Here is a 21190-nt window from a genome sequence, read left to right as displayed (position 1 = left end):
CTGTTCCCCCAGGGTTAAAGAGATCGGGACGTGAAAGTGACCACTGACCTCTATCTAGTGCCCAGGTCAATGTCTCCAGGCCTTCATAGCGTAGTGCTTAATGAGTTAAACACAGGAATGACATTTTACCTTTGTTTTCCGGATAAGGGAGCCAAAATTTGTCAGCAGCTCACTTACATGTTGCTCTACAGGGCACCTGTTGTTCGCTGATGTTTCTATCCACAAACACGTCCCCAAAATTAATCTGCTACACTTCATACGAATTATACAGTTCTCCTCGCGAGCTTCACATTACAAACTGTACTAAGCACAGTTTGCATAAGTGACGATTGAGGTACTCAACCGGGTGCTATAATGAAGCAAGACATGAGAGAAGTTGATGTATTCGAGACAGCAAAGAAACGGTTACAGACAAAGCGTAGAGGACCCCTCCAGAGAATAGGTCTATTGGAGCAAAGGTTATGGGAACCTATTTTAAACTAGAGGAGCACGCGATAACTGGTTCAGGCACTATGTGCAAGCCGGAAGGTCGTGGTTTCTATTCAGGATGAGGTCATTAGATTCTTCAATTGACCTAATCCTTCCAGCCGCAATATGGCCCTGGGGTCGACTCATACTCTAACAGAAATGAGTATCAGGAATCTTCCTGGCGGTAAAGGGCGACTGGCGCGTAAGGCTGGCAACCTTACCGCCATCTGTGAGCCGATTATCTAGAAAATGTGTGAGCCTCGACGTCTCACAACCATATGGGCCTCCACAGCCTGTTACAGGGACAGTTGTTTTTAATTTAAAACTGGAGTTTACGAAAAAGAATAGATACTGCTAGGTTACACACCCTGTACTGGAACTGGGGCGGGCTTTAAGGTTAACTCTGTAGGGAAGAAGGCGAGGATATGCAATAAAATCAAGAGCACTCAACCATCCTGAAGATGGAGGCAGTAAATTGGTACACGTCTACGTAATTACATGGCGTCAAATCCCAGATGATCCTAATCCCTATACCTACAGCCGTTAAACCACACATCCCACCTCAGAATTTCGCTTGGATTGCACCATCAGACAAAGCGCGGTCATTCCCTCTCACATCCTCAAAACTCACCATTCAAAATCATTTGCCTCTGTGTAACATACGCAGTTGATTCAGAATCGCAAAATAACGGAAGAATATATCTGTCTGAGAAGAGTAGCACACACAGCACTGAACAAGGCACACGCACTCACACTGCCGCTTCTGGTGAGTTCAAGCCATTTTCACGACTGGAGCCCGTGCACAAGAATGCGATGGCACCGCGTCAGAGAGAGGGTGATGGCCGACTGCAGCCACGAGGGTCCCACCCCAGTGCCGCACAGCAACAGTGGCACAAGAAACACGAGGCAGTGCGGCGCTGGGGTGGGACAACAGGCACACTTGCATGAATTACATGAAGGGGAGGGGGACGGTGTAGCGTACTTTGTTGAGGCACTTTACAACAAGCCGGAAGCTAGCGGGTTTGATTCCCGATGTGGTCATTGGATATTTCAATTGACCTAATCTTTCTAACCCCCTCGTTGGTGCCTCCACCTTATCGTGGTGAGGGGGTTTGAGTATGCCAAGGACCCTGAGAGCTATACCAGCGGTAGCGTAGCTACTGGCAGGGCCTCCTTTGCTGGACAGGTCAAAGGGTAGGCATCAGACGAAGAGGGACACCAAAAACCAAAAACTGATGCCGGAAGCAGCGACTTGAAGCACAGAACAAATGATGCTCGAGATGGTTCAAGTTCGTATAGCAACAGGCGTGACCAGAGTGGTTTGAACGGCTGATGTACTGCGATGTGGAAAGCAAATGGAAAAACTACCACATTATCACTTTTCCTGGATAGTCTCTTTCCAAAAACAGAGACACCATGTATGCGAACCAGAAGACGTAAGAAGATGCTGGATGACCTTGGGGACAGAAGAGGATATTCTCATTTGAAGGAGAAATCTGTAGATCGCATTAAGTGGAGGAACTGTTTTGGGAGAGACTGTGGACCTGTCGTCTGACAGATTACTGATGAACGAAATGAATTTTTCTAGCTGCCCTATGGCCCTTAGATCGACTCAGCCTCTAACAGAAATGAGTACCAGGAATGTTCCTCGGGGTAAACAGCAGCCGGCGCGTAAGGCTGACAATCTCATCGCCATCTGAAACCGCTTGTCTAGAAAAATGTGGGAGCCTCGACGTCTCACAACCCTACAAGATTACTGAGTACAATTCGTGCCTCCGACGTTCTCTGGAAGGTCCACGCTAGGAAACAATAAACTGACAGGAAGCTTCTAATTTATATTCATGCCCGTATTAGACGCGCCATATAGTCAATGAGCGACTGGTTAACAGAAGATAAAATTGTCCCTATGCTTAGTTAGTTAAACACAATGCCATGAAGACATATGAGGGAGTGGAGGTATAGCTCCACCATTCTTAACCTCAGCACTAAATGGAGGTGAGTGGTCACCTTCACGCACTTTGCGCTTTAACGCCGCGTAAAGAGCCCCCAGTTCCAATGGAACAGGAGGCTGAGTGAGGTCTAGAGTTGTTCTGGACTCTGTGGAGAAGAGAAAAACTTTCACTGCCGGGAACTGAACTCAGGTCGCCTAGCCCGTAGCCATACCGTGTACGCTGTATTTAGAAAGATCAATTGTCCCTGTAGTCACGATTTTTGGATCTATGGAAGGAAGAGAAACTAAGAACTGACAACCCTGTCTCCTTTATCCGTACGATTTTATGGTACCTAAGGAGCTTACTGTGATTTCTGCAGACATTAGGCAGCAAGATTACTGGGGCAACACGGGAGGGAAACAACTTCTTGAATTCAGATATTCTGCTTCCAAAACTCTTCACAGAATTTTCGCATCACGTCACATCTCTGTTTATTGAGCTGTGAGCTAAAGCAATGCTTACTCTCTTTCCATTTCTACATTCTGCCTTTTGTGTTCTCATAAATTATGTCGAAGGTAATGTATGAAACTGATATTTTTATAACGATCAAAAGTTTATTCTCGTTTAAATTACGTCTTTGTTCCCAGTTAACGTAAGTAGTATTACGTCTTTTATACGTCCTGCAAAAGAAAGGACACGATAACAAACACCGCCTGTGTTACAACTTTCTGAGTCATATTCTTTGATCAGAACATCCGACTTAGATCAAAAGAGCTTTTTTGTAACACGTGTATTGAGAAAAGGTGAAATCTCTTGCCGTGTGCATTTCTTGGAGAAGCGAAGAAGTGAAAACAAAACAGAATTCTTGCAACGGGATAAAATAATACACCTATTTGTACTCGGGAATAACACCACAAATTTTTAGGAGCCTTTATGTAGTACGCCGTTGAGGTGACCTCAGGTGGCACGATATACATACCAAGTTTTATGGAGACTGGTTAGGGGAACAAACAGTTTTCATAAGAGGATACACATGTAGACACACACACATACAGAAACATACAGACAGATGACAAAGCGATCTCATACGCCTGATAAGGCCAGTGATAATTACATTAAAAAGTGAAAAGAATTGGGTAAATGTGTGAAGGGGCTTCATTTGCAGTCTGTTCACCCGAGTGTCCCTCGTGGAGAATGGGGTTGAAAGAAAGAAAGAAAAAACAATGAAGAACGAATTTGCCCCTGGTGCAGAGCGTCAGGCTGAGGCGTGAAGGAACGAAGATTAGGAGTAAATAGGTTTCGAAACAAGAGATTCAAATATTTCTACGAGGGAACGGGTATTAAAGGGGTAGAAAGTGAATTTTAGCCTCCGATTAATTAATTAAACACTATGCCATGAAGACATGTTGGAGAGCGGAGATGTAGCTCCACTATTCTTGACCTCCACACAAGATGGAGGAGAGTGGTCAGCTTCACGCCTCGGCCGCTTTACTCATTGGATAGGAGGATGGGTGGGCTCAGAAGCGGTCTGGACGCAATATTAAGATGCAGTGGTAGAATACAGGAAGGTATATATGATCAAATATGTCGCTAAATAAGGGGATATAAGACAAAAAGAAAATGAAATAGAAATTACATATATGAGTACCTTTGAGTAGTTGTTATGAGTAAAACAGAACATGTATCACAGAAATATTTATATGTTATACATGAGCTCTATATTATAGGAAATGGTTGAGGCACTATGCTACTAGCCTCAAAGTCGCGGGTTCGATTCATTTGATTTTTCAATTGACTTAATCCTTCCAGCGGCATTATGTTCTTGGGACTGTATTCAGCCTCTAACAGAAATGAGTAGCAGAAATTTTCCTGGGGGGTAAAGGGCGGCCGTCGCCTAAGTCTGACAACGTCACCGCCATCTGTGAGCAGATTTTCTAGAAAATGAGGGGGACTCGACGTCTCACAACTCTATGGGCCTCCACGGTCTCTTAATGATGTGGGAACTGCCCACATTCAAGCAAACGTTACAGTTAACAGCTCAGGTACCATTGCTTGGATGTGGGCAGTTCCCACAATGGCATAGCTTCACCATCTTACGTAAGCCCAAAGCCTGAGCACACGATAAGGGGCTCAAAACCCGATGCCCCGAAGTCCAAACTGTAATGGACGTAATAAATAATCCACTCGTCCAGCACTCGCCGGTTCTGCAGCACAGTGTCTGCTTGGGAAACTCATGGCTCAGATTCATCAAGCCCACAGCTTAGTCTCTGTGGCTACTGAACTATGGAGAATCCATTAATTTAGGTAAGTTCCAAGTTTGTGGACCTTTGTAAGAGAAGCGAACGGGGAAAGTAGTGGAAGAACGAGAGAGAGCATCACTTCTTGCTATGGTGAGAAGTTGTGGCTGCAGAATTTTCATTTTCAGAATAATCGTGAATTGTACAGAGGAGAAAAATAATTTGGTGGCCTCCACAGTAAGGAATTACAAAACGACAAATTTAAATCTACGTGTAAATAGCATGTATGTATACTGAAGTTCTTACTTCAAAGAAAACACACTACGTCGCCATTACAAAGACCAATCGGTTAGGGCTCTATGGGAAATTAATGACTGTTTATACCGAGAATCACACGAAACCCATACATAACATCTCTAGGAAGTTCAGAGGCTCTTAATGTTGAAGCAGCTCTTGCATATACTCGTACCTGGCAGCAAGCACTTTGCATGGAAAGAAGTTGAAGTCGCCTCTTTAAGAACCTCCTCGAGAGAAGCGTAGGAAATGCAAGAGAAACCTGTAAGCACAACTGTACCAAAAGCGAAATCCGAAATGGCTGTCTCCCACACACAAATCGAGAGCGTCACAGCTAAACCAAACTGTTAGAAGAGAGAACAAGAACTCAGCAGTCTTAGTCATCGCCATGTTCTTACTGCTAGTGGGGTGGGATTGAGTCCCTGTACTGCGGTCACTTCTGGCCTATTGTACCAGCCCCAGATGATAGGTGAGGGTGATTGTGGAGCAATTGGTAGAATGAAAATTGGCAGGGAAAACCGAAGTACTCGGAGAAAACCTGCCCCAGTGCCACTTTGTCCACCACAAATCCCACTTGACCAGACACGGAATCGAACCCGGGCCGCCGCGGTGGGAAGCCAGCGACTAACCCCTTGAGCTATGGCGCGGCCTAGTCATCGTCACAGTCATCATCATCATCAGTGTTGTTTGGTACTCTTAAGAAGAGTACGGGGCATCCAGAATACGTCACCGGCCCACCCTTTTCTCGTCCAAGTTCTTTGTAACTTCTCTCTTGTTTCGCTTTCCTTCCGGGCTTCCTGTTGTTCCGTTTCCTTACAAACTTTCTCGGACTTCTCTACTCAAAAGTTTTTGACAATTCAGTCCAATGCGTCCTTTTCTACCGGCCCTCTTACCTTCCTTTGTAAATATCCAACCCCTTTCCACGTTCCTCCTCAGGCTTCCGCTATACTGTTTTGTGTTCTCTCTTGCTGCAAGGCTGTTTGAGCGCAGATCACAGCTGGCCCCCTTACGTTCAGTATGCTCCCCAAGGAGCAGTTTAAAGAACACTGGGCTTGGGGTTCTCATAGCGGTAGTTGCGAAGAAGACTCTTCTGTGTCATCTAGTAGAACAGTAAAATATATAGTTGCCCCTGTGCTTAACTAATTAAGCACTACGCCATGAAGGCGTATGGGGGAGTGGATGTACAGAACCACATTCTCTTGACCTCAACAATAACTGGAGGTGAGTGATCAGCTTCACGGACCTTCCGTTTTAACCCCGGGGAAGGAGCCCCGGTACCCACTGGATAGGTGGCTGGGTCTGGAGGACGTGGAGAAGAGAAAATTCTTGACACTACCGGGACTCGAACTCCGACCCCTTGGTTTTCCAGCCCATAGCCAGTCGCTATCCCGGCGGTAGAACAGTAAGCGGGGGGACAAGACGAAATAAGCAGCAAGTGCAGTACAGGCTCGAGTATTACTGATCTATTGCTTAATTTACTCTTAGCCTCTCAAGATACAGAGGCCATGTAATAGTAGTTCCGCCGTCCCACCGCGGCGCCCCGGGTTCGAGCCCAGGTCAGGTCATGTGGGATTTGTGGTGGACAAAGTGGCATTGGGGCAGGTTTTCTTCGAGCACTTCTGTTTCCCCTTCCAATTCTCATTCCGCCTACTGCTCCACATTCATCATCTATCACCCGGGGCTGGTACATTAGGCCAGTTTAGTGACCGACGTACCAAGTGGACTCAGTCTCACTCAAACCCAAGAACCTAACAAAAACTCAAAGACAGTACTTCTTCCGAAACTTAGGTAAAATTCTGCCAGACTATACGGTGTCGCTTCCCAGAAGAGATTACAATTTATGGTCATGGCTGAGGACATCATACATATGTAACACACTGACAGCTTCCTTAACACATCCATAAACGGAACATGAAGTGCTTTCTTTAAGCTCTAGGCCCTCGCGAGCTAAGGCATCGCGTGATTTGCATGGCTTCTCGCGGTTTCAATGGAATTCTCCTCATATGATTCGTCTGCGCCAATGTATCAGGAAGTTCGGTGTGACAGTTATCCCACTGTTGTTGTTAAGTGTGAGGATACGGTTATCTTTCTTTGACACTAACTGTACCTTGAGTTCAGAGTCCACGGCTTCAAGCTACGATATACATACTCGTATAAGGGAAGGCTCAAGCATCTTCCAATGTTGCTATCTCCAGTTTCCTCAGCTCGTAGAAAGAAAAAAAAAGTCTACGCCTTTTGGTGCTATTTTTAAGGCTAACTATTTCTTCTGAGCTACCACCCCTCTAAACAAAGACGCATAATTCCCGAGTTCTATTTTTATTCTAACGTCTCCTAACGCATGTTTTTAAACTTATTTTTTGTCGTTTTAGCCTATTTTACCGACTACAGTCTGACAAGGAAAATATCAACACATTTGAAGTAGGAACTTCACGCGAATATCAATTCAGTAGATTGGCGAACTGTAAACGCCTCGAATATTAAATCCAGACCCAATCAAAAACACTTCATCGCGAATGCACACGGGAGGTTCGGGTCTGTCTGCATCTCAGTGTGCTTATCTAACAGTTATGTGATTTCGGTGAAATTTGAGAACTGAAGTTACGCACTAGAAGCCGCGACATATTTTATTTTTGTTCATAATCGTCCAATAACCTAACTTTCAATTCTGTCAAAAACGGATTGTCGTGCAGCAGAAGACTGTGACTTTAATTATTAATCACATTGAAATCATCTTCCTATTCATCATACTGAGCTGAATGGTGTAGCTGCAACACTCTAGACTTATATTCCGATAGTTTTCGGTTCGAATCTCCCTCGGGATACCGACAATTCAGACTGAAGTTTTTCGTGGTTTTCCTCATTTCCTTAAGATAAATTCTAGGGCAGTGTTTTAATCCCCGACATCTTCCTACCAAATCCTTTCCAATAAGTTTTTCATCTATCATTCTAATATTCGGAGTTCTATAATTCGAAGGTAGATTTCTCTCCCGTGATGCTGAGAAAGGTGTTCCAAGGCGGGAGAACTTCATGGCATCAGAGCTCGCGCATTGCAATGTACTTCCATGTCGGAACTCTCGAATAAATTCCCATGTAAAGTAATGAATCTGGCTACCTGGAAATTTCAGTTTTCCAAATATTTCAACTAAATAAGGTGAGATTCGGTGATGTGGGAGGCCATGTCATAATTCAGGTGATGAGGTGCTGACCTCTCACGGCTATGCAACTCTTATTTCAGTTATTTTTATTCTAACACAAAGAACTTCAATGGCTGCCATGTGAATATTATCTTTCGCTTTGAATTCGAAAGCGATAGCTATGGGACATTTGAGATAGACAGCTGAAATCTGGTCCAGATATCTGTCCCAGGCGTGCTTATACATCCTGTCTCGAATTTTATTAAGCAGAAAATCACAAATATGGCGACAGTGCGAAACTCTGAGGGTATATCCTGCAAAGTAAACGCAGAGAGAAACTGCCTAAACGTCACAGGAGATTTTAGATTTCACTGAGGTCGAAAGAACTTCAGGCTTCTGGAAAGCGCTAAAGTTTAGTCTGGTAGGGGGTTACAANATTCGAAAGCGATAGCTATGGGACATTTGAGATAGACAGCTGAAATTTGGTCCAGATATGTCTCAGGCGTGCTTATACATCCTGTCTCGAATTTTATTAAGCAGAAAATCACAAATATGGCGACAGTGCGAAACTCTGAGGGTATATCCTGCAAAGTAAACGCAGAGAGAAACTGCCTAAACGTCACAGGAGATTTTAGATTTCACTGAGGTCGAAAGAACTTCAGGCTTCTGGAAAGCGCTAAAGTTTAGTCTGGTAGGGGGTTACAAACGTTTTGGAGGGTGAAGAAAGCAGTCTTCTGGGATTTGGCACCGCGTATATGTGGTGTTAACCGACGTTTCGGAGGAACGTATCGCCTCCATCTTCGGGGTAGAAGGAAAAATATAAGAAATGCACAGACGAAGAGACCGTGAGAACCGGTAACCGGCGCCAAATCCCAGAAGACTGCCTTCTTCATAGTCACCGCCGTGAAAACCTCAAATCTTACAAGTTTTGGAGGATGTTTCCTCTATCTTCAAGAGAGAAGTAACTCTGAAGATGAAGCCACTATATTCCTCCGAAAGTTTTGTATCCATTTACCAGACTGTACGGAGTCAAAGTCCAGAAGACAGCCTCAAAATAATGAAATATGAGGTGTAATAACAGTAACAGGTTTAGCTCTGTCGGATGTGTAGGATCTGTTGCGGCTGGATGTCCATGAGGAAGGAATACAGGCTTCGTGAGCTCCTGCAGTTCAACAGATTTCAAGTTAAAAATTTATGGAGCTTCTCAGACAGTTTTACTTTCGACAAGATTACTGGAAAGTTCGATACTCAACACTCCGCTCTTTAAAGTTTCCCATTAAATTCGTCAGAAAACTTTTGGACTTAACTGTGTGAATGTTGAAACCTGTCTCAGTGAACTGTGAAGATTGAGTACAGATTGTGATACAGGAGTACAGAGTGACTGAAGACAAAATAATAAGAAGACTTCACGGTGATTTGAAGTGTTTGTTCTGTGTTGAGATCCGTTGCCAGGAGACGGCTGGTGAAGATGGAGAATACTAGTGCGTGTGCAACAGTAAACTGAAAGGCTGTGGAATAGCGATAGCTTTGTAAGTGAGAGAACTTGTAACCGAAGGGCCAATAAATCCTATCATCCGATCTATAACCCGTTACTTTTGTCACACCTACCCCCCACACGTGACAATATTATAAAATAATAAGAGGTAACTGTACCCCGGGCAAAGAACGGGTACTTTCTCTTAAATAAACCTAAATGAAAACCATTCTTCTTGTTCCAAATGAGCACGCTCGGAAATTACGTAACATTGGTCCACCAATCATTATTGCTGAAACACGCTAGTCTTTGTTAGAAAGCATCGTCAATGAAACTGCGTACCTTGAGTTCTGAATTTCCAAATAAATGAAGGAGGTACGGGCTGAATTCTTCATCACGACGGCCCGCCTCCCCAGAGCCTTCTGAACCTGGAGGTCATTTAACGCAGATTTCATAATTAAATTCCTATACGACAGAAAGCCAATCGACAAATTCTGCTTAGGGAAATAAACTGCTGTTCACTCCGAGAGTCACAGGAAACACATGAATACAGTCAGTGCAATGTAAAAATGCAGACGAGATACGTAAAGTGATCGTTGTTTTAGCCGATTTAACGTATTTTGGAAACTAAAAGAAGGCTTATGCCATCTCCACGCTGTCTACGTGTCTGTGTATCCCCTTTTTAAACTTCTGAACGGCTGAACCAGTTTTTATGAAATTTTGTATGTCTCCTGAACCCATCTCAAAAGCGTAATTCATAAATTCCTTCCACCAGTCTGTGTGTCTGTATGTGTATCCCCATATCTCTGTTAGGCAAATGTTCGGTATAATGTATCCCTCTTTCATTGCTAGGCAACGGCGTGGTAATCACGTTCCTGCGGCAACGAGAAGTCACAAAAATAGAAGAATTCTTGGACGCGTGTGTCTGTAGCCCTCTATCGTTGCTAGGTAACAACTTCGTAAAGATGTACCCGAGGAAACGAAGAATTGTTGGAGGCGCGTTTTCTATGCGGTCCGTGTAGTAACAAAGGAAAGCAGGCGATTAGTTATTTCCAGAACTTTGCCTTAAAATGTTATTCGCAAAAAGAACAAGAATTGTTTTTACTGCGACCACTGTTGCGTGGCTGTAACGGATAGTGACAGTTGCTTATTTAACGACGCTGTCAACATCGGGACTACACAGCGTCGGATGATAGGATGATTAATGAACGTTGAAAAAATTGATGGCAGGTGAAAACGAAGTCCTCGAGAAAAACCAGCCACAGTACGACTTTGTGGACCAAAAATATCGGATGACCTAACCTAGAATCGAGCCCGGGAACCGTCGATATTGGAAGCCGATGACTAAACGTCCATTAGCGATCACGACTGTACATTTCCTTATATGTTCAAAACTGTAAAGCTACTTTAAACCTGATAAGGCGTTATCTGGTTTCGTAAAGTAAAAAAAAAGTGAATTCCCTTTGTTTAAGTAACTAAGCCCTACGCCATGAAGCCGTATGGGGGAGTGGATGTATAGATCCACATTAACTCGTCTCTTTGTGCCGAAATATATTACTCCTTTTTATTCACGTGGATCTGCAGTTTGCAGATGGCTTTCATTTTTGTTTTTTTGTTTGTTAAAGGCTATATTCGTGTTGATATATAAATGCAGACCTCCTTAATGTGACTTCTTGTATGCAATTGACCGTACACATTTGTCATTCCGAATGCCATGCTGTAGCCACGACAAACGTGAATGCACGGATAAAGAAATGGGACACTGATCGATATATCGTTCCGAACACAACTACACAGCAATACGCACACTCCACTGAGACAGTCGTACCGGTTTTATTTTGCACGATGAAATCTCAGAACGGCATAATCTCATAAAGGAAAACTTGTATGGGCGACTGCACACGGAGTTGCGATTGGCGATTTGGTTTACTGATCACTTCCAGACCGTAACTGCAAGTGATTATAACGCTCTCGCCAATTCATGCACTCGTCTTCAGACTAGAGCACACACTAAATCTTCTCAATTTGCTTTCATTAGCCGTTTCCTAGTAACAGATGTTAACAATGTCCTCTGCTTACGTCCTTATTGGCTAGCGATGACTCACAACTCACTAAATTCTAGACTTGTCCTGCCTATAACACATCCGCACGGAGCGCGTAGAAAACATCTCCCAACTGTTGTGATTCAATTGTTGCTTGTTAGGAATCTGTTTCCTAGCAGAGGTCGTTGTTTATCGATTCGTTACTTAGCAACGGGTCTAAATCATTAAAAATAGTCACATAATTTTATGTAGTGTAACTATACACGGGGGTTTGTGTTGGCAATCGCATTTATTGTAGACTTATACAACTCCTTACTAAAATTCACAAATCAGTATAGAACACATTTGGTCTTATCAGTCTGCTACAGCCTTCACTAGCCGTTGCTTGGTAGCGGCTTCTAACTTCTGACGGACGTCCCCCTTCCGCTGGGTTCCCGAACTAACCGCGGCCTCAGCTACCAGCTTTTAACAGCAACAGCTCACAATGACTGAACCTCAGCAGTCCTCTGACTAAGTAACTCATTCAGTGACTCAGTCTTCAGTGACAAAGAAGTCCTTAAATACTGAACCACAACCACTACTCTGCGGGCGGTGAAGTCCATCATAAACTTTGGCCTCTGTTTTTCATAGTTTCCTAATCATATAGACAGTAGGCAGGACCCCTTGGGTGGGGATCAGCCGGTCGCAAGGCCGCTAACTACACAGGACAACACAAACACAGAATAAAGTAGATAGATATCTATGTCTGAAGTTGGATTCGAACCCACAACTCCAATGTTTGAGCGGGTGAAGACAGTTCATGCCATAGGCAGCGCGACCATTATAATGAACCACTGGAAGCTATATTAAAGGCGGATTTGAAAGAACCAGCTCGTAAATTGTGGACTGGAAGAGTAGATTCGGAATGTGGAGGTGTTGGTTTGAATCCCGGCCGGAAGAACCGGCATTCCCCACCAAGCCAAGTACATCGGTTAGGCCACAATCACTTCCGTCCTAATCACCAATCATCCTACCAGCCAACACCACATATTGTGGCATATTTGTTCAAGGCAAAAATTGTGGAGCCAGAGAACGGATCTGAAAACATTTCTTTCTAGGCAACGACTCCGAAACAGAAGGCGGAACAACAGTTATAAAGAAGGGAAAAGTTAATAATTTGGCCCGTTATTCTGTGACACTGTACATTTCCTTATATGTTCAAAACTGTAAAGCTTACTTGCAGCAAGAATTCGTATTTGGAAGGGGGCAGCCGTTCAGAGAGGACCTGAGCACGGAAGCAGAGGAATAGCCATTGTTAGAAGCCGTTACAAGGGAACTACTAGTGAAGACACTGCGGGCTGAAAAAAAAAACTTGTAAAGCGTGGAAATCAGCGATGGCGCTATAATTAAATGTAATTACGAGTTGCGTGTTAAAGTGGTCAATAAATCCAATATTGAATCGAAAGCACTCTGTGGAGTCACTCAGACACCTCAAAATGTTCCGGTCACTGATTGCGTCGTTGAATAAGACACATAAAGGAAGGTAGGATAAAGGAGACTCGGGAAGAATAAAACGACAACAAACAGAAAGACTATTTCACTAGAACGTTATCTTTTCACTTAGTTTTATCGGTCTCTTCTTTCAGAAATTTCCTCGCCTCCACAAGAGACAACTTGTAGGGCTGCGCAGTGCACTCTGTAACGGAACACGTGGTTGCGGAGTTGAGGGTTTATCTAAACGGTAGGGGTAGCTGCGTCAGTTCGCGTCCGACGTCGTGGCGCTTTTAAACTCGGTCCGTGACGTCATGCTCCGTCGATCTGTATTCCCGTCTGTTGTAACTCATTAAAACTGAAGAGGAAATTATTCTTTACCTCCAGGGTGCATTTGCTATTCATGACTGTTTTGTGGCTGTGAGTTTCAAGTGTTTCTCCTTGGGACAGAAGCACCCAGCAGCAGTCCGCGGCTCCGTGTGTTACTGTGCACGCGACTTCACATTATTATCTGCAGTTTGCTGGAATGTGATACAGTTTGTGAGATTCTAGGCCCTGCCTTAGCTCAAGCGGTTGATCTGATACGTTGAACCCCACACTGATGATCCCCAATACTTTCATCTATATATGGACTTAACCTTGAGAGAAGAATATCGGATAAAATTTTGTATGACGTTGATAATAGTGATATCCCTCGATAATTACTATAGTCAGTTTTGTCGCCCTTCTTGTGAACTGGTACAATAATAGACTCCTTCCAATGATCAGGCAAATTTTCCTTGTTCAAAATAGAATTAATTAGCTTATGGCCGCGCAATAGCTCAAGCGGTTAGTTGCTGGCTTCCCACCGCGGCGACCCGGGTTCGATCCCGGGTCTGGTCAAGTGGGATTTGTGGTGGACAAAGTGGTGCTGGGGCAGGTTTTCTCAGAGTACTTCGGTTTCCCCTGCCAATCTTCATTCCACCAATTGCTCCACAATCACCCTCACCTATCATCTGGGGCTGGTACAATAGGCCAGAAGTGGCCGCAGTACAAGGGACTTAGTCCCACCCCACTAGGAGTAAAAAAAAAAACAGATTTGAGGTTCTCATAGTGGTGACTATAAAAAAATATTGTTTTCTGGGATGTGACCCCGTGTAGTTTGGTAATCATATGCCAAATTATATATCGCCACATCCAAGGAAAGAATTTTCGTGGGAGAAATGTATGTCCTATCCGCACTTCTATTGAACCGGTACTTAAATTACATAACAAAGGATTCTGTGCAGAAGACCCACTGCTTCCGTGCAAATCTTAATGCCGTCAGCATTTCCATGCAATAATCTTTGACATTTATCCACAAATGAATTTCTTCTCCGTATGTGCCGTCATGTCATTATTAGCTACTGCCATTGAAATCTCTAAGTAAATAGAGCATTTTCCTTAGGAAAATGTAGTTTTATAATTTCTTCTGCTTCATATATCATAAATTTTTATTTCTTTGATGACATTTACCGTCATCATCATTGTTTTTTCCTTACGTTTGTTTTATTGTTGTTGTTGTTTGCATTTATATGGACTCCGCAGTTGGCAAGTAGCTGTTCAGTTCTGCGCGTAAATAAACAAAGAACTGAACTCAACTATTATTACCGTCATCATATCGTGATATACGTGCTCTGAAATAGTTTTACATTATTAAAAATAACAGCCTTAAAAATTTAGGTACATAATTATCCCAACTTCATAATATTTTAAATTATAACATTATATTAATTTTTGTTGAGCTTACAATTAAAACACGGTTTTTATGTTCGTATTTCAAACAGAAAGGAACAATTTTAACAATCCGGTATGTCTCGGAAACGTTCTACGCACGTCCAGAAAATGGCCGCGATACAGGGTGTGCTGATTCTGAATCTGTTGTGGAACAGTTCACTGTAAGAATGGGGTGCTGTACCCTGCTGCATTTGACGGAGGACAACGCGAGGTTCCTTCTGCTCGCCATAGTGCTTGTTCTGTACATGCTGGCCGGAGCTGCCTTGTTCCAATATCTGGAAGGGGACGCAGAACTGAGAATGACTCGCGAATTCTGGCGCATCTACTCGGATTTCCGCCGTCACTATTTGCTTCTCTTGATGCAAGTTGGGAACGGTACGGGGAGCCATGGCAACGAGACCAACTGCACTTCCGGTGAGGAAGTGGAAGAAGACAGCTCACAGCAGCGGCAGAATTCTTCCGAGTGCATCAGTCACAATGAAATGTACATGGACAAGGTCCAGCAGTTGCTGTACGCCTATGGAAATGCCACTTCTGCAGGAATCATACATAAGAGAAGGCGGTGGGACTTCCCTGGAAGCTTCCACTTCGTAGGCACCATCGTCTCAACTATAGGTGAGCAGTGCATTATGCAATATGCCTTCTCATTAAGAAAGGAACATGCTCTTAAAAATGAGTCCTTATCGCAAGTTCTGTAAAGAGTTCCTATGTAAAGTAATCCCAATGAAATAGTATACACATTTTGTACACATACAAAATTATGTATATATACATAATGTATATATGTATGTATTATGTATGTACACATACACATACATTTGTACATATATTTCATTCTTAAATACAATCTAGTAACCATTATTCCTCAATACATGTTTCGACCATATACGGCCATCGTCAGGTATCGACTGTCTTGCTAGAATTGTTCCACTATATGTTCGAAGTTATATATTGCCTGTGAACCCGATATTTCCTATTTAAAACGAATTAAACTTAGAATTAAAATTAATTAACGTCATAATACTATTTTTACTGTGATCGTCGTCCATTTATTTAAAAAAATATTTTCTTGGGAGTATTTTTCGTTATTGGATTTAGACGCGTCTTAAATAGCATAACAACACACCTGGTCTACCAACGTGGGAAAACCTAAAAGTGAATGGAGCACACATAACTGCACAGATAACACGCATAACGCCCTCGCCGCAAAGGCAATGCTGCGCGAATAAATCCAATAACGAGCAATATTCTGAAGCAAATATCTCCTAAACGAAAGGACAACGACAATGAAAATAACATTAAGATTCTAATTAATTTTGATTCAAAGCTTAATTCGTTTTAATAAAAAATACCGAGTTTACACGGGATATATAGCTTTGACATAAGGTGCAACAGTTTTAGCGAGATAGAAGACACCTGATGAAGGCCGTGTATAATCGAAATATGCAGCGTAGAAGAAAGGTGACTGGATAATGAGTTGCATTTAAGACGGGGATACGTTTCTACAGAAGCTATGCATTAATGCAGTAGGATTCTTAAATAAAGCTACATATTTTTAACCACCAAAATGGGAGGTGCAAATAAAATAAAATAAACGAATTGTTGGCCCATTTCTGGATGTTTTAAATATGAGCAATACATCGTATGGTACAGACTAAGATGAGAATCATAAACACGCTACCATCTATTCTCTTACGCTACTGACTCATGCGCACATGTGATTTAAGTTTATTGGCAGATAATCATATTGCGGCGTATTTGCCCAGAGTGAGAACTGTGAAGCCAGAGAAACAGACGTTGAGAGCTAATACCCGCACGAAACAACAGAGGAATTGTCACAATGAGATATGATGCTTAAGCATGTACGCGGCAACGTCGCGCAGCAATAGGACTGTTGTGTTGCAAGCCATGTTCATCACCCACTCTAGTGGCGAATATAAGAACTGTCGGAGTCAGCAAGCAGGGGAATCCCGGAGGCCGGAGTTGTGCTGAAGTTGGTGGAACGGATTAAGTGAATAACCACAGTTTCTACCACAGATACAAATGGTGCAATATTAAATGTCTCATCTCAGACTACAAGGGAATCTTGTTTCGGTTTAATTCTGTTAGAGGAGAATGATAGATCTGCATATAAATCCTAATTGTATTCACGAGATTCCTGAAAGCAGTCTGCTACAATGGACGGCTCGGTGGGAGGGAAATTCTAATGACATTTAATGACAGTTCAGTACCGGCCTCCACTAGCACTGTTCGGTTTTCAGCGCAATTCCTGCTCCAGCTAATCAGCGCCATTATTTAAACAGCACAATTATCGAGACTTATGAGCGACGGGTTTGGGACGCATGAATTCAGTCAGACAATACGGAATAGCATAATTTATAACAATCAATAGTTAGATACACGAGTGCAATAACAAATGAGAAAGCGCAACAGAACCAGAGGACGTAACGTATCTGTAAACGACCTGTCAGTATTTTGTCGCCATCCTTTCAATCTCCTCTTCCCTACAGCGTATCGAACGGGGAACACACAAACACAGGGAATTTGCTGTGTACGTTATCAAGTGCAATACGATGGAAGCCTTGGTTCGCGGTTTATGGATGTAGTTCGAATCCTCGCTCCAGCTTATTGTCCTTAAATACGCGCGTAAGCATTAATTTAGACATGCTCACTTGTTTAGTGACTATAGACGGGGTTTGGACTGGTAATTGCATTTACTAAACTCTTACAGAAGACGTGACATCACTTTACAGATCTTTAGTACGCACACTACTGTTCTCAGTTATCCACGGTTTCACTAGACGCTCCTTCGTTAATGTCTTAACAAGACTTTATTGCGTAATGACTTCTAGCGTTGTGGATTCGTCTGCGCCCAACCCTCCGCCACGGGGCGGCTGTCTAACAACTGCAGACTCAGTCACTCCAAAACTCAGAGTTGCGTTACAAATGGCGCTTTACCGCCAATCAGCCTTGGCGCCAATCCACTTGAGGCTCACGACCAGAGATTTTTTAACGGAACTCTTGCTGTCATAGTCCTTATGTAACATGCTCTCTGACCAGAGGATGCATCTGTAATTTACAACTACTGCTGGGCCTGGCCAGCGCAGTCAGCTCGGGTCCGAGTCCCACAGGGCTCATGACCGTACTTTACTGTTTCAGATTTGAGACTCGCATAAACTGGAGGGCTAGGTCCCCGTATTTATATCCCCCAGGCACTGGGTTCCCTTTTTGTCGCCTCCTACGGTTCTCACGGTTATGGTGGAGGTATTCGACCCCGCCTCCACACGGCCGTCCCCTTCGGTCCCTGGTACATACTTCGGTACGGACCACATAGAAAATACCGCCACAAACAGTTCTTCTATTGTTGCGTGCGTATTTGTTACCACGGAAGCGTATTTGCAGAGCCGTTCCCTAAGCAAGACCGTCTAATCTGACTCTGAATTTCTGGTTTTGTGCAAATATGTCGCAATACTGTGATGAAAATAATAGAATTTAATTATATGTCTGCATTAGTTTTTATGAAAAACATTTTCTTGTGGATGACTTTCGGTCATCGGGTTCTTCTTCAGTACAAGAAGCAGATGACGGAAGGCCACACGCTTACATGAAACTGATTGCACACTGCAATTGATAAACTTCACAATTACATTTTGGGGCGACAATGTGGTAAAATTATTCCTTGAGAAGCCGCGTTAATGTTCATTTCTATCATCGTACACATCGTTACTGCATGTGTCATCTGCTGAAGCGCCGAATGCTTAGGCCCAAATGTGTGTAACAGATGATTCTGCATAGTTCCAGTGCCAGAGATGGGCAACTCTTCAATTCCAAGGGCTTCTGGTGGTGTATAACACTCAGAATTGCTCATTTCTTAGACTTTGGCCATCGTCCGGTATTCTAGAAACTGGAAAACAACGTTTCGGAAACTGGATCCGTTTCCTCTGTCCAGTGATTGAGGTTAACCTTCCTAAGAGACAGAACAGAGTAGGTGCCTCTCCCCTCACCTGAGGACGGAAACAAATCCAGTTTCCGAAATGTTGTTTTCTAGTTTCTAGAATACCGGATGACGGACGAAGTCCAAAAACCCGGTAATTTTCAACTCATTAATTGTTTTTCATTTGTATTAAGGAACCAAACGTTAGGGGACGAGACATTAATTAACAATTAAGTACCTGAATACAAAACGTAAGCCACTGTGTATAACAAGAAAAGTAACTACATTCCGGTGAAAGAACAAAACTTCTGCTTGTAAGCGTCCTCCGTGGTGAACACTGATGTTGCGGTCTTCCGTGTTGTGATAAAAATGTGATGCTACCCCTGTAACAGGCCGTGGAGGCCCATAGGGTTGTGAGACATCGAGGCTCCCACATTTTCTAGACAATCGGCTCACAGATGGCGGCGAGGTTGTCACCCTTATGCTCCGGCCGCCCTTTACCCCTCCAGGAAGATTCCGGGTACTCATTTCTGTTAGAGGCTGAGTGGACCCCAGGGCCGTAGTGCGGCTGGAAGCATTAGGTCAATTAAAAAATCCAATGACGTCATCGGGAATCGAACCTACGATCTTCCGACTTGTATCAAAGTGCCTTAACCAACTGCGCTACCGCGTGCTTCAGTCCTATAAAATGGAGCAGTAATAACAAATTCAATCTCCTGTTTTCATGGTTCGGATTTCCATTCGTCTGTAGTCGGTTAATTAGAAAAGTTTTATTTAACATTGTGACTGGGGGTAAGTGCACGAGAAAACTGAGAGACTTCATAACTACATTTTTGCGATATACGTCATAATTTCTAGGGAAGCAACCACAACGTAACTTACACCACACACCAAACTTCCTGGAAAATGTTCCTCTTCCATACAGACAAAATATTTCATATTCCACATTTTATGAACAGTGCAATACAGACGCACAATGTCCTATCTAATGTAATGTTACGGGCTCTGACACGGAGAGTATTATTAGTTCTCAAACTTTCTTTTCTTGCGGCCCGCTGGGTCGGTTTGTCAACGAACACAGTCCCACAACAAAACAAAACAAAAAAACTTTCTTCTTCATAGAATAGTGCTTTTAGTTATGCAAGTTTTAGTTATACATTAATCATTAATGAAAGTATTTAGGATCGTACAAGGCGTAACAATTTTTAATGTGGGCCACGCGGTAGCGTAGATGGTTGAGGCAGTATGCTACAAGCCGCAATGTCGCGGGTTCGATTCCAGATGAGATCACTGACTATTTTTGTCTTTAATTTACATAATCCTTACAGCCGCACTATGGCCCTGAGGTCGACTCAGCCTCTAACTGAAATGAGTTATCAGGAATCTTCCTGGAGGGGTAAAGGGCGGCCGGCGGGTAAGGCTGACAACCTCGCCGCGATCTGTGAGCCGATTGTCTAGAAAATGTGGGAGCCTCGACGTCTCATAACTCTATGGGCCTCCACGGCCTGTTACAGGAATAAGTTTACCCTTCCACTTTCTAACGTTTCATGAACGTAATTACATAAAGCACTACAAGCATAGCTGTATTAGCATTAACACTTTTAATGTGCTACGTTAAGGAGAAATCTGCGCTTGTAATGCAGCAATTTTTTGTGTGTGAATGAAATATAATTTCCCACACCTCCTGTCCAATTCAGCTTGCAGAAATGCTCCATTAGTAGCAGCGTCCGAGCCCGGTTATGACTGTCGGTTAGTCTTGGTATCGAGACACTTCGCGGGGCTCATGGCCACAATTTGGTCTTTGGACCTTATAATAATGGTCTTATTTGTTCTCGGGCAACCTCTTTGGCGATAAGGCGGGTCCGTCTGTCATCTCTCTCATTCTTGTCTATACGCGTGTCTACAGTACGTACCAATGCGGAACTTAACATAGGCCTATATACGAACATGACATGTCTGCGTCGAGTCGTGGTCTTTTGTACCAATTTATGCTTTGTCTTGGCTTTACTTGTACTCCACAGGCAAATTAGTCACTTCGAAAGGCCGTGAGGTTCACTGTCGCCAACTATGAACTCATTATAAGAATTAAACCAGTAGCTCAGATCTGTAGAAATTCAATCTCAGGAAAAACAGAAACAAGGTACAGGGTAAAGAGCAACATCGTGTTGAAACCTGAAACAGGTTCGCAGCTTTGGAAAACTTAGATGATGCTATGGATATGAATAGAACTTCGAGAAACTGTTTTTTTATTGCCAGTGGGGTGGGACCAAGTCCCTTCTACTGCGGCAACTTCTGGCCTATTGTACCAGCCCCAGATGATAGGTGAGGGTGATTGTGGAGCAATTGGTGAAATGAAGCTTGGCAGGGGAAACCGAAGTACTCGGAGAAAACCTGCCCCAGCGCCACTTTGTCCACCAGAAATCCCACTTGACCAGACACGGGATCGAACCA

The 21190-nt window shown here is 43.4% G+C and overlaps 2 protein-coding genes across 5 annotated transcripts in view; one reads left to right on the top strand and one right to left on the bottom strand.

Annotated features, from left to right (window-relative positions):
• The window catches only part of LOC111862696 (nidogen), a 150809-nt gene that overhangs the window by 59513 nt on the left and 70106 nt on the right, over positions 1–21190 (bottom strand). For 2 of the 3 annotated variants that reach the window (XM_023848293.2, XM_023848294.2), the window contains exon 1: positions 1100–1283. The exons of the other annotated variant lie outside the window; for it this stretch is intronic. The gene's annotated coding sequence lies outside the window, so the exon portion shown is untranslated. Of the gene's footprint in view, positions 1–1099; positions 1284–21190 lie in introns of those variants that run through there. 3 annotated transcript variants of the gene reach the window in all.
• LOC111862697 (potassium channel subfamily K member 13) overlaps positions 13344–21190 on the top strand; it is an 81145-nt gene continuing 73298 nt past the window's right edge. The window contains exons 1-2 of one of the 2 annotated variants that reach the window (XM_023848296.2): positions 13344–13470; positions 14856–15420. In XM_023848296.2, coding sequence (XP_023704064.1) covers positions 14973–15420 — 448 coding nt within the window. In that variant the 5' untranslated portion in view covers positions 13344–13470; positions 14856–14972. Of the gene's footprint in view, positions 13591–14855; positions 15421–21190 lie in introns of both variants that reach the window. The other variant, XM_023848297.2, reaches the window with a different exon arrangement.

Source organism: Cryptotermes secundus, unplaced genomic scaffold, assembly GCF_002891405.2.
Source record: "Cryptotermes secundus unplaced genomic scaffold, Csec_1.0 scaffold5, whole genome shotgun sequence".
In the NCBI taxonomy this organism is placed as follows: Eukaryota; Metazoa; Arthropoda; class Insecta; order Blattodea; family Kalotermitidae; genus Cryptotermes; species Cryptotermes secundus.
The sequence above is the reverse complement of the archived record's forward strand: the minus strand, read 5'-3'. Positions and strand labels throughout refer to the sequence as shown.